The sequence below is a fragment of the Drosophila grimshawi genome, unplaced genomic scaffold, assembly GCF_018153295.1.
Source record: "Drosophila grimshawi isolate 15287-2541.00 unplaced genomic scaffold, ASM1815329v1 contig_311, whole genome shotgun sequence".
NCBI classification, from domain to species: Eukaryota; Metazoa; Arthropoda; class Insecta; order Diptera; family Drosophilidae; genus Drosophila; species Drosophila grimshawi.
The window spans coordinates 18,150,455-18,163,179 of record NW_025063098.1 but is presented as its reverse complement, the minus strand read 5'-3'; the positions used below and the strand labels follow the sequence as shown (position 1 = coordinate 18,163,179).

General features: G+C 40.9%; 2 protein-coding genes across 2 annotated transcripts; both read left to right on the top strand.

Moving 5' to 3' along the window:
* Positions 1-555: 555 nt before the first annotated feature.
* LOC6567250 (muscle-specific homeobox protein tinman) lies at positions 556-3,829 on the top strand. The gene is made up of 4 exons (XM_043215069.1): positions 556-740; positions 1,964-2,010; positions 2,095-2,685; positions 3,275-3,829. The coding sequence occupies exons 1-4, from the start codon at positions 556-558 to the stop codon at positions 3,733-3,735; spliced, it is 1,284 nt and encodes a 427-aa protein (XP_043071004.1). The 3' UTR covers positions 3,736-3,829.
* Positions 3,830-10,442: 6,613 nt separating this feature from the next.
* On the top strand, positions 10,443-12,029 carry LOC6567251 (homeobox protein bagpipe). The gene is made up of 2 exons (XM_001993830.3): positions 10,443-10,953; positions 11,077-12,029. Exons 1-2 carry the CDS (start codon positions 10,470-10,472, stop codon positions 11,820-11,822), a joined length of 1,230 nt encoding a protein of 409 aa, XP_001993866.2. The 5' UTR covers positions 10,443-10,469; the 3' UTR covers positions 11,823-12,029.
* The last annotated feature ends 696 nt before the right edge of the window (positions 12,030-12,725 follow it).

Here is a 12,725-nt window from a genome sequence, read left to right as displayed (position 1 = left end):
AAGCAGCGAAATTAAATCTGCATAAAGTGGCTGCGAACAAACAACAGCAACAAAAGCAACAACAGAAAAGACAAATGTACACATACAAATGCGAAGCGGAATTGCTTGTGACTGTGCTGTGCTGTGATTGGCTATTCGTCAGCCATTTTCTTCGCATTCAGCTGTATGCATGCATGTGTGTGTGTGTGTTGGTTGTTCTGGCCGCAGTCGGAAAAGATTGCTTGTTCATTCAGTACGAAAAACGCGCTGACAAATTGAGGACACGCTCGAGTGCGCAGCGGAACGGCGCATCGTTTTTTTGAGGTCCGAGCTAAGTTAGTTCTATACGGTTGCACAAGGGGTGCACCACAGCCACAATCCCCCTCGAAACACCCCCTTGAAATACAACACACCAAGCACCTATACATAATCGTTTGTCGCAGTCAAGTGTCGCTCGTCTCGTTGCTCAAGTGTATATTGGCAAATTGTTGTATTTATTTTAATTTAAAGTGCCAACCCATCAAGTGATTCAAGTGATTTCCAATTGTGGCCAAAGTCAAACAACAACAACAAACAATGTTGCAACATCATCAACACCAGACACAATCCGCTGGCTACTATGACTACAATCAGGCGCCTCAGAGCCCCAGCAGCCTGACCAATGCGGATGCTCTCAATACAACACCATTCTCCGTTAAGGATATACTCAACATGGTCAATCAAACGGAGGCTTACGAAGGTGCCTATGGCCATCTGGAAAGGTAAGATCATACAAACTTAAATTATGCAAATCAAATTTAATAGGTGTAAGCCCATAAATGGATATAGTTAAGTCTGCAAGGAAGATTAAAGAGCTCAAAGAGTACAACTTATGATATGTAAACTTATAAATGGATCTAGTTGCTAATATAATAAGGGAGAAAAACAGTTTAGGATTTCAGTTTAGAATAATATGCAGAATGATTGGTTTTATTTTGGCTTCCTTGAAAATTGTAGTAGTAGTAGTCCAAATAAAAACAAACCAATTTTTAATTGTTTTATAGAAAAATACTATATACTAAAATGAAAATGATTGGCAAAATTGAATTAAATATGAAACCAAAACTTTTATGTTTTCAATTGTACGTAGTTCATCTTCTATTAAATATTGTTCTAAATGAATTCAATCTTCAGCACTTTCTTAACAACATTACTCGCTTCTTTTCATATAGTCTATGCATATGCATATGTATATAAATACGTATATTTATTACTATGTATATTTGTAACTACCTGTCTAAAGCAATCTTTGTTAGACGCACATCTTCGTGGTAGACAGAAATGAGGTGCATCTTTTTTTTTATTTATTTATAATAGGGCTCCATAGGAAATTAATTTCTACCAATTTTCTACAAAAGAATAATATTTTTCTAACCTTCTGCAAAGAGTGTGAGGGAGATAGAGCCAGAGGTAAGCAGAAGAAATCCTATCAAAACACATGAGCAGCATGAATTGCAAATAGGACTAAAGGACAAATCATCGTTATTTATACAAGAGGCAAAGACAAAGACAAAGGCAAAGGCAAAGACACAAGATGCAGACACAAAGTGTTAACAATAAGAAAAACAAAGTCAGAATCGGAATCGGAATCGGAGATGAGTTTGTGGTCGGCCAGGCAGTTGGTCAGTCAGGCAGGCAGGCAGGCAGGCGGCGCCGAGCTTGGGCCTGGTCAACATGTGTGATTCGCATGTGTGTGTCCTTTTCTTTTTGTCCTTTCTACTTTTTGGACATGCGCAGGGCCTCGCTGAGGGGCGTCGTTAATTGTGATGAGGCATGAAATGATGTCACCAAGGGTGCACCGGACAGCAGGAAGTTGCCATTTGCTGCTGCCCGCCATTTCCAAGCTCTCTTGCTGAGTGATGCAACATGTGCTATCCAGGCCAAAAAAAAAAACAAATAGAAAGGAAATCAAAATTAACTGTGAACGTTATTCTGCTTTTCGCAGCGCTGCGGCAGCCTCGGCGCTCTATGGCGCCGGCGAGTACCAGCATCATCAACTACAGCAGCAGCAACAGCAGCAGCAACAGCAGCAGCAGCAACAGCAGCAACAACAACAGCAGCAGCAACATCTTTCACAACATCAACTGCAACAGCAACATCAACAACAACAACAGCAGCAGCAGCACCAGCAACAGTTGCAGCATCATCTTGTTGAGCAGGAGGAGGATGCTTTGGCTACGTCATCCTTGTCGCCGCTGCTGCCACCGCCACATGGTCATCACCATCAGTTGTATGCCAGCTATCACCAGGACTACGGCATGCCCACACACATGCTCCAGCATCCGCATACACATCCGCATCCGCATCCACATCCCCATCAGAGCTATCAGACGGCATATGCGAATGTAGCCGCGTCGCCGTTCTATGCCGGACCCACAGCTGGTGCCTATCAGAGCCCCGCCGGCTACAATTACAATTACAGTGGTTCGGGGGATGTCTATGCCAGCAGCTCCTCCTCCATTATTGCCACAGTTCCGTCCGCCGCTGTTGCCATCAAGAGCGAATATATACCCACCCCGTATGTCACGCCGTCGCCCACCCTCGATCTGAATAGCTCCGCGGAGGTGGAGGTGCATGCCCCAACGCATAAGCTGAACGCCAATGGCATCGCGCAGCGGTTGCACGAACCGAGGGGTCTCAACGGAGCTGGGGAGTGCGCCAAAAGAAGTGAGTAACAACAATGAGCTTATCTGAAATACTTAAGCGATGTAACAATTTCCTTAAATCCAGTATAAAATCAAGTAAACGTTTTTTTCAAGCCCAGAACTTTTTTCTACTCTAAAAAAGAAATCCAATAAATTCAAAATTCGAATATTGAATTAGATTTGCTTAATTGTTAATTTAATATTTCAGTTTTGAAAATGGCGATTTGAAATTTACCTAAACCCAGTAAAAACTACCAGATTTATATAAGTGACTCGGCTTCCATAAATCAGATTATTTATCAAGAGATTTGCAATGCGGTCGTTTCGAAAATCTTTTCAAGACATTTGTTATTCAGTTGTCTCCAAGATCTTATCGAATTCAAAAACTTAGAATCAATTTTTGATTTTTGACTAGGTTATATTTTTTAAATTCATCGCTTTACTTTGTTGATAAAAAATCTTAATACTCTCATCAAAAATACTTTTTTCCATTTATTTTTTTTACAATTATTTGTTAATATCGAGTTTTTCGGAAAACTCTTAAAATATAATTTCTTAAAGCCCTCTTTCTGTATTCGATCGTTACTCATTCGCAATTCCCCCTTTTGCAGAGGAGAGCCATGTGACGTCATCCCGCTCCGAGTTGCGCAAAAACAGCAGTGGAAACAGCAGCGGGAACAACAACAACAACAATAATAATCATAATAATAACAATAATAATGTGTCTGGTAAACCGCGAATGAAACGCAAGCCACGTGTTCTGTTTTCGCAGGCACAGGTCCTTGAGCTGGAGTGCCGCTTTCGCCTGAAAAAGTATCTGACTGGTGCGGAGCGTGAGATTATTGCCCAGAAGCTGAATCTGTCGGCTACACAGGTGAAGATCTGGTTCCAGAATCGACGCTACAAATCCAAGCGTGGCGACATTGATGGCGAGGGCTACGTGAAGCATCTGAAGATGAAGCCGGAACCGTTGCAGTCGCCAACTTCAGCCTCGTCGCTGCCACCGCCGCTGCCCAACCACATGATGTGGCCACCAACTGCGCAGCAGACGCAGCAGCTGCAGCTGCAGTAGCCGGGAGCAGTTATTTAAATTCTAACTTATTACAATCTACGCAGATCTGATGTTTTAGCTAACGAAAATGCCTCATAACTCTAGTACCTTCTTGTTGTATATATATATATTTCTATTGGACAATAAATAAAGTTTAAGCTATAAATTGCAAGGTGAAACCTTCTTGAGTAGTTCGGGATTTGGGATTTCTCTTAAGGCATAACAGATTAATGGTGGATAGCAAAAAATATAGTCTAATATTTCTTATAGAAACCTTACTTGCTTCAAAGCTTCAAAGTCTCTTTACGGATTCATAGGTCTTCTTATCTAGCAACTTTCAACTTCTAATTCAATATATCAATTACAGGGTATGGTTGGTATTAACTTTTGAGTTTTTGGAAATATTAAGGATTAAAACATCGCATGGTTCTTGTGGTATTAATCTTGTAGTTGAATTTCTTAAGTGCCTCTACTTAGTTGTTCGAAATTTTTTATTTATAAAATAATCACATGGTTCTTCCTGTTGAAGTATTTATCATTTTGATCTTTCAATACGATTTTAAGAGATCTATTTCAGTATGTCCATTCAGTAGTTAGATATTGGCTGGGTAAATATCCTAGTCATCGATATCTAACACCAAATTTCAATTGCGAGAATAACATATTACACAACTCAAGGATAATATGGATAAGTTTTTGTTTATTTCCTTTTTGAAATCTAAAAATTGTCTTCAAAAGCATAGCATTTAGATTTCAAGAGATATATTTCAGTAGTTGGAAAAACGATACTATTACTCAATCGCAAGATCCACACATTATACGATCCAAAGGATCACGCAGATTTTAATTTTTAGCCACTTTTTTTTTGTTTTCCACTTTGTTTAAATTTCCGAGGATCAGTTGATCCCTCCTTGCCATTGCCTCAACTGAGTGTTTCGATATTTCATTCACTTTAATTTTGATATGGCTTATTAACAGTACATGTACATATATATATATATATAGATATATATTTTTCAGCCTAGTCTGCTTGTGTGCCGCGTTTGCCGAGTATCTGCCACCGATCCATTAGGCACCGCATCTGCGTATAATTGTTGTCGATCGCCGCATAAATCAATTTTATCAAAACGAAACGATCAGTTTTATGAATAAATGAAGAAAACACAACAATTTCCGTTTTTATTCTTGAAACGAAATGTTTTCCTTTTCGCTTTTCGCATGGCAAAGGGGTGAAGCGGGGAATGAGGGATGAGGGACGGGAATGGGGATCGGATGGGGTTGTGGATCAGTAGCGTTTGGCGGCTTTGCAGGCCTTACAAAGGTTGCTTTTATGAAACGTTTAAGTGGCAGCAATGCAACTGTAAAATGTTTTCCAACAGCTACAGATACACATACAAACAGAGACATACACACAGCTAAAGAAACAGATACAGACACAGATACAGATACAGATACAAATGCAGGGCATCCGAACTCGACATTTATGACAGGCCGCCGCGCATTGGGCTAATATTTTATGTAGTGTGTGGGGGCAAAGTTGTTGTTGCTGTTGCTCTTGCCTCTTGGTGGTGCAGTGGTGGACTGGTGGCATATCAATTACTCCACAAACACATGCCACAGGCCCAGACCGCAACCGGAACGGGAACGAGAACGGAGTACGGGGCAAGTGCAGCTGATCACACTTTTTTTTTATTCACTTATGGTTGGCAGGGGGAGTCAACATTTTGAGTTGGAGCATTTTTGACAGACTGAACTTCTGGATTGGCGTTGGATTGGGTGAGCGAGTTGAGTTGCGTCTGGAGTGTTGTGGTGCGTTGTGTTGGGTTAAATGTCAATCAGGGGCAATCACGCGGGGTATTAGATAAAAGATTGCTGCTGTAAGAAAAACTCCAGTTAGACACTTGCAGTCGAATCTAACTGAATAAATGAATAACCACTGAAAAGAGTTGAAAAGAAACCTTTTGACATTGGTGAAATGTGAATATGTTCCAATCCAACTTAATAATAATAAGGCAATTAGTAAGAAGCAAATAAAAATGTTATTAAATAAATTATTCTAATTTTATGGCAACGGCACTCTCAAATTTAAGCATGTGTGGAAATATAATATGCCAATACTATATAAAATAGCGGATTTTATTGTTAAAACAAAATAAAGTTGATATGTGCGTGGTATATGAGAATATTATTTGTATTATTTGAGATACTCTTGTTCATTCAGATGGGCAGACAGATGAGAACGGCTTTTGATACTCATCAGAATACATATTCTTTATTCCGAGATGCTTTCCTTTGTCTGTTACATACTCTTGAACAACTGCATTATAGCCTTTTTATCCATTTTTAATGGGTCCGAGGTATAAAAGCTCTAAAATCGTAATTAATTATTCAAGCAGCAATACAATATTAATAATAGTTATAGTTTTTTAACGGTTGGAAACAAGTTGTTTCGAAAATATAGACATATATGCTGCTTATGAATTACAAAATAAATATCTTAAAAAGTAGAAGGACTCAAATAGGCGTTGGCAGCACAGTGGCAAACAAAACGCCCCAAAGGACAATGGACATTGAGCGAAATGCATGTCAAGTGCCTTTAAACGTTGCCTAATGGACCACACTGACCCAAAAAAACAACAAACTAAAATCGGAAAAATGGGCTTTGGATCTGGCTGGCTCAACATTAAGGTTTCGTCTTACAATGTCGGCGGCAATATTGCGGCGACGTGTGCTGCATATAGTCTATGGTCTATGGTCTATGGTCTGTGGTCTTTGGTCTATAGTCTAGAGTCTAGACCGAACCGGGACTCGTTGCAGTTCAAGTGGAAAATTTGTCATTTTCCCATATATCACATCGGATCGACGACGACGGCGATAAGGCGAGTGATGCAAGGATCGTTGCATGGCTTGTAGCGCCATTTAATTCATGTTGCGTCAAAGGATCAAAGGCGCCACAAGCCGGCTGCTTGCAGCTGTGCTCCATCTCTTTCCCACACTCTCACTCTCTCTCTCTCTCTCTATCCTTGTCTCACTCGATATTTGTCGCTTTCTCTGCTTTCACCGCTCTCATTTGCATTTCCTCAATTAAAGACGTGACGCGAGAAGCCGCCAAAGAGAGAGTTAGGTAAGCAAAATTAAGATTTATTAACAACAATAAATAAACAATATGCAATGTGCAAGAACAACAACAACAACAAGAACCACAACAATAAACCAATAAACCAACAATTGTCAATTGGCGCAGTTTTTAATAGTTTTCCGATTTCCGCGCTTTTCTTCTTTTACCGCCCGCAAAGCGAGCATTGCGTAATTTTCATTTCTATTTCCATTCCATTTGCCGCCTTCTGCTTTCGCTGTCATTGCGAGTCTTTGTCTTTAATCCCAGCCAGCGCTGTCAAGTGGATACGCAGCCCCCTCCCCGCATATCACTCACCCTCTCCATATCCCTACCTCGAACTATCACTATCCCGCTCAGTTGGAATTAAAGCCTTTGACATTTTATCAAAAAAACAAAAGTAAAGAGCTGAAAAAAAAACAACAACACAAAACCCATTGAGTTTTCCCCTTTGTTGTTGTTCATTTCCATTTGATGTGGTCATAAAAATGGCGAGCTCATTTTACATAGTGTATATATTCATATATATGTGAATATATTTGTTTCTGTTTTATATCCATCAGTCTTTGACTTTGTGTGGCTTTTCAAGTGGAAAATTGTGACAATTATATTCAAATTAATTGAGTAATTGCATTCGAAACTGAACAAGTGTCGCTTAAAAGCATTTGATTTATGGTCTGTGGAAAATAGCACTCGAGTCTTACACAAATCCCTCGCAAGTTGAGGCATTGATTTTGCTTTGAGCTGATGAGTTTCACTTCCTTTCCGCTGGCAATATCCTAAATCACTTCGAGCACCTGTAAACAAAGTCAATTAGAAAACACAGATTACGAACCTTACATTGTTTTTGGGATTATGCATAAATACAAATAGCACATACTATTGCACATTAATTTCTTTCTACAAATACTATTAAAGAAATTTTTTATTTAATAATAATATTGTTTGGCAAATTTGCCAATTTATTGCCTTAATTATTAAGAGAACCTCCTTCGAACATGGCAGAAACTAGCAGAAAAAATAGATTTATATTCTATAAGCTATGTAAAAGTTCTACCGATCATAACAAGCTAAGAAAGTATTCTTGATCAGATGAAAAAAAATGTCCATGAGCGAAAGAAAAATAATAAAAGTAAGAAATGTGTCTACAATCGCTCTAAAAAGTTCTCAACAATATGAATATAATTGTTTTGAAATAGGTTTCTTGGAATATATTATAAATACCAAAAGAAAATTGTGAATGTCTTTAAATTGTGTACAATAAATAATCATATATTATATTTCTATTCCGTATTTATCTAAATATACATAAGTATATTAATTCGAAAAGCCGATGTAAACTGTAACAGATGAGTTTGTTTTTAATTTACTGTTTACTGCTTGGTTGGCCAGCGATGTCAAGCAGTTCACTGCACAAACTCACAAGCAGTATATTGTGTGTACACACAAGTAAGCAGTAACCTGTGTGTGCAAGCAGCAAACGCATGAATTTTGAAATATTTAAAACAGATCGTTAAAAATTTAAAAAGTACGTTCCAACAAAACAGGCAAGTTTATAACTATTATGAATGAAATGCAATTGTTATTTTGTTGTTGTTTTTTCAACCAACTCCTCCTTAAAGTGTTGCATTTCAAGCACCCTTTAAGTAAACTTTATAAAATAGAGATATAACAATCGATATGGTCTTATCGGTGTTGTCAACTGTGTGTGCTTAAAATAAATATGATATCGAAAACACTTGCCAAAATCAATCATAAGTCAACTTCAACTGCAATGTGGTTCAGATTTCATGGCACAGCACTGAGACAATGAATCTTAATGCAAAGCAAAGCAAACAATTGAAGTGCTCTTTGATAAACCATTAAAGCGAATTTAATACCACAAAAACAAAACAAACATTGTGCAGAGGAGAGACAGGACAACGACAAGCAAGTGTCGCTTATGGGGTGGTGAGTGTTCAAAATCAAACACGGAATCAAGCAAATGTCCCAAGTTAATTGAAAATGTCTATTCATCATTCGCATTTTGTTGCCTACAACCATCCATCCCTCTGTAATTTAATACCTGTTTGGTGTCGATATTGAATAAACTATTTGGAGATAATCGCATCAGTAGTCGTCACACATCAGACAGCAGCAGAGAATTAGCGTCCTGCTGGAGGACAAAAGGCAGAAAGGACGCGTGGCAAGCATCATTATACTAATTACTCAAGTATTATTAAAATGCATTCAATTGAAAACATATAACGAGCAGCAACTCAACCCTCAACCCTCCTCCTCCACCTTGTGCATCACTTTGAGCGCACTTGAAAATTGGTTACTTACTTACCGCAAAAAAAATAATAGCAACAAAACACAGGCTCTTGCCACCCGCCGTTGTTGGTTGCTTTGTTGCAATAGCTCCCAACTCCTGACTTCTGCGCCCGAGGCGGCGACGACCCATTCGGCATTAAGAGTCATTGAATTGGCAATAAAAAGATTATATAGCCCGAAGGTGTGAAGTGTACCAGAGAACAGAAGCAGCAGCACCAGCAGCCAAGCACCAACAATAGCCACCAACAAGCACAAGCACAAGAGTGAGAGTAAGAGTGAGAGAGCGAGAGCGAGAGCAGCTGTGCGTGCGTTTTTCTCTCAGTCAGCATATGGGGAGATATTTCACTCAATCTGGCAAGGCTGCAGAGTGCGAGCGCGCAGCCATTTTGCTGCGACGACCAATAGCAGCGCCAACTGACTGCGGCCATTAGCCAATGACAGGTTTTGGCGTTGTTAAAACACTCAAAGACACTTTTAAATGAGATTAGTGAAAGGGAATTACTGCAAAAATAAGTGTTTAAGGAAAAAATAAAAGCTTCTGCATATTTATTCTTGAATTAATAAAAGCTAATTTAACTGTCATATTTATTTAAATATATATATTCTGTAAAGTAAATTTATCAACAACCATTAAATTTACTTGAAGTGTGTTGGAGTTTATCTGGTGGCTTTAGACAATTCCGCGTAAATTCTAAACCAAACAAATATTAGTGTAAACAAGACAATTGACTCTAGGATCGAATTTGACTGTACCCCCAAAAACCCTAATCGATTGCCCAATAGTTGCCAACACAATGTAAACAATAAACAGGATGCACACACTTCCAAAAATAACGCACACTACAGCGTCTTAAACAATGCACACAATTGTAGGATTTTACGCTATATAACATTTTTATTTTATTTTATTTTTTTTCTTTGTTTACAGCACTCGCACTCGCATCACTTGAGAGCAACTCAAACGCTCTTTTTTTGTTTGGCCAATAGGCATTCGGCCTGCCCACGCCAAGCAGCTCAAAATAGCACGCAGAATCCACCACCACCATCACCATCACCACCACTACTAGCACCAGCAGCGAACAGCAGCAAGAGTGCGCACCACTTGAGTGCGGCACTCTGTGAGTGATTCTACGCCGGGATCATTGGCGCAGTTATTTAAAGAGCACACGGAGCGCGACAGCCGAGCGCATTCGTGACTCAGCCTCTGAGACGTGAGCAACCCCTGACGCAAAAGTGAACCGACAGTTTTCAAAGTGGTTTCAAATCAACCCAAAAATATTGTAGAAAAAAGACAAACCAAAACATAAAAAACGTTAAAATATTAATTATGTTAAATATGGAAAGTGCGAGTGCGGGCGCGGCAATTGCGGGCCTGAGCAAAACCCTGACGACGCCCTTCTCCATCAACGATATCTTGACGCGCAATCGACCCGCGATTCCCGCGCGTCGTCTGTCCAGCGTGGATCTGGACGCTGACGCGGAGCTGGCCGGCAAAAGCATGGATCGCAGTAGGTCCAAGTCGCCGCCGCTTTGTTGTCGCGATTTGAGCATCTATAAGTTGGCGCAGTGCAAACTGGGCGCAGAGCATCCGGAGAGTGCCAACAATCGTGGCCAGTCGGCAAGCTATTTGCAGTATTATGCAGCCGCTGCTGCCATGGATAATAACAATCAGGCAGCGGGCTCCTCAACGACGGCTGGCGGCTTGCCCGTTGATTATATGCAGCGTAAATTGGGCTATTTTGGCGCCGCTTTGTCCGCCGCTGCCGCTGCGGCTCCGCTCGACATGCGACGCTGCACCAGCAACGATTCCGGTAAGTTTTTTGCTCTTTGTTCGTGCTAATGGACTCGCCATTGTGCCGCTTTTCGCTTTTTGTTTATTTGCTAACTGTTTTTCTTCTTTTTTTTTTTTAACAAATTTGCAATTTTATTTATAGACTGCGACTCGCCGCCGCCATTGAGCAGCTCCCCCTCCTCCTGCACAGCGGGTGGCTATGGACGCGGCAATTCGCCGCTCTCCCACGACGATAGTCTGAGTGGTGGCAGCGGCCTCAGCCGCAAGAAGCGCTCGCGTGCCGCCTTCAGTCACGCCCAGGTCTTTGAGCTGGAGCGTCGCTTTGCCCAGCAACGCTATCTGTCCGGTCCGGAGCGCAGTGAGATGGCGAAGACGCTGCGTCTGACCGAGACACAGGTGAAGATCTGGTTCCAGAATCGACGCTACAAGACCAAACGCAAGCAGATCCAACAGCACGAGGCGGCACTGCTCAGTGCCACGAAGCGGGTGCCTGTCCAGGTGCTGGTACGGGAAGATGGCAGCACTGCCTATGCGCACTTGACACCAGGAACGGCTGCTGCCGGCTACCCGCACGGCCTGGATCCGGCCCTGCTCAACATTTACAGGCATCAGCTGCAGTTGGCCTACGGTGGATTGCCGTTGCCTCAGGTGCACTTCCCCTACTTTTATCCGCATCCGAAGGTGCCACAGCCAATTCCACCCCCAAGTCAGCAGAATGGTCTCTCCTCCAGCTTCGTGACTGGTTCGTCGGCATCCTCGTCGCCAACGCGCAATCAGCGCAGTCCCTGCCCAAGTCCCAGCCAGGCTCAGGTGCTCAGCTTGGAGAGTGGCGCAGAGAGCAATCATTCTGGCGGGGAGGACTGTGAGGAGAATGTGGAAATTGATTAGATTCAATGGAATACTTGGCGCTATTTGGCCTTTGTGATAGCAATAGAGAATGGTCCTTAGTCTTTATTTGTAGCCCAGTTGGTGCAAGAGAGAGAGAGAGAGAGAGAGAGAGAGAGAGAGAGAGAGAGAGAGAGAGAGAGAGAGAGGGAAAGAGATGCTTGGGGTTAGTTTCTGAGTAATAGCTTTAGTAGCTTTAAGTTTTAGCAATACGCCAATATATGTATGTTAAAATATCAATTTAAATAAATGATATAATGAAATTAAATTGAAATGTGTTCTTAAATAATTATTTTGGAATATTTGGTAAGTGGAACTGGATATTAAAGTGAAAAGAGTAAATGGTAAATGCAACTGAAAATAAGGCAAAGACTTCTTCAACTCTTTGGAAATTATTCGCACCGGAAAGTTTGTGTGGCTGGTTAATAGCTAGACTTTATTTAAATCCATTGAAAACCCAACAATTAAACCATTTAATTCACCATTATTAATATCTACATAGAATAACATAACTGAATCTGAAGTCAACTACTTCGCCACACCCACGACTCCCAGGTCAAATAAAATGACAGTAAAAGTCAAACAATAAATCCAAATTGAACAAATCGAAACTGATTTAAAATATAATTAAATTTTAATATCTTTGTTTGACCTCATTTTCCGACTGAGATCCGTTTGAGTTTTCAAAGTCTACTTCAGAAATGACAGTCACATCACGCAGAAAGTGCCTCAAGATCCGCTCAACTGAAGTGTTCCATGCGTGTGGCCTGAATCTTGGCAAAAAAAAATGAAATGATAATGATGACGACGACGACGACGACGACTTCGCTGGCCACTCAATGTCGGCATAGAAGTGCTTCAATGTGTCATTTCCCAGACGGATGCTGTGTTTCTGACCCACTGACT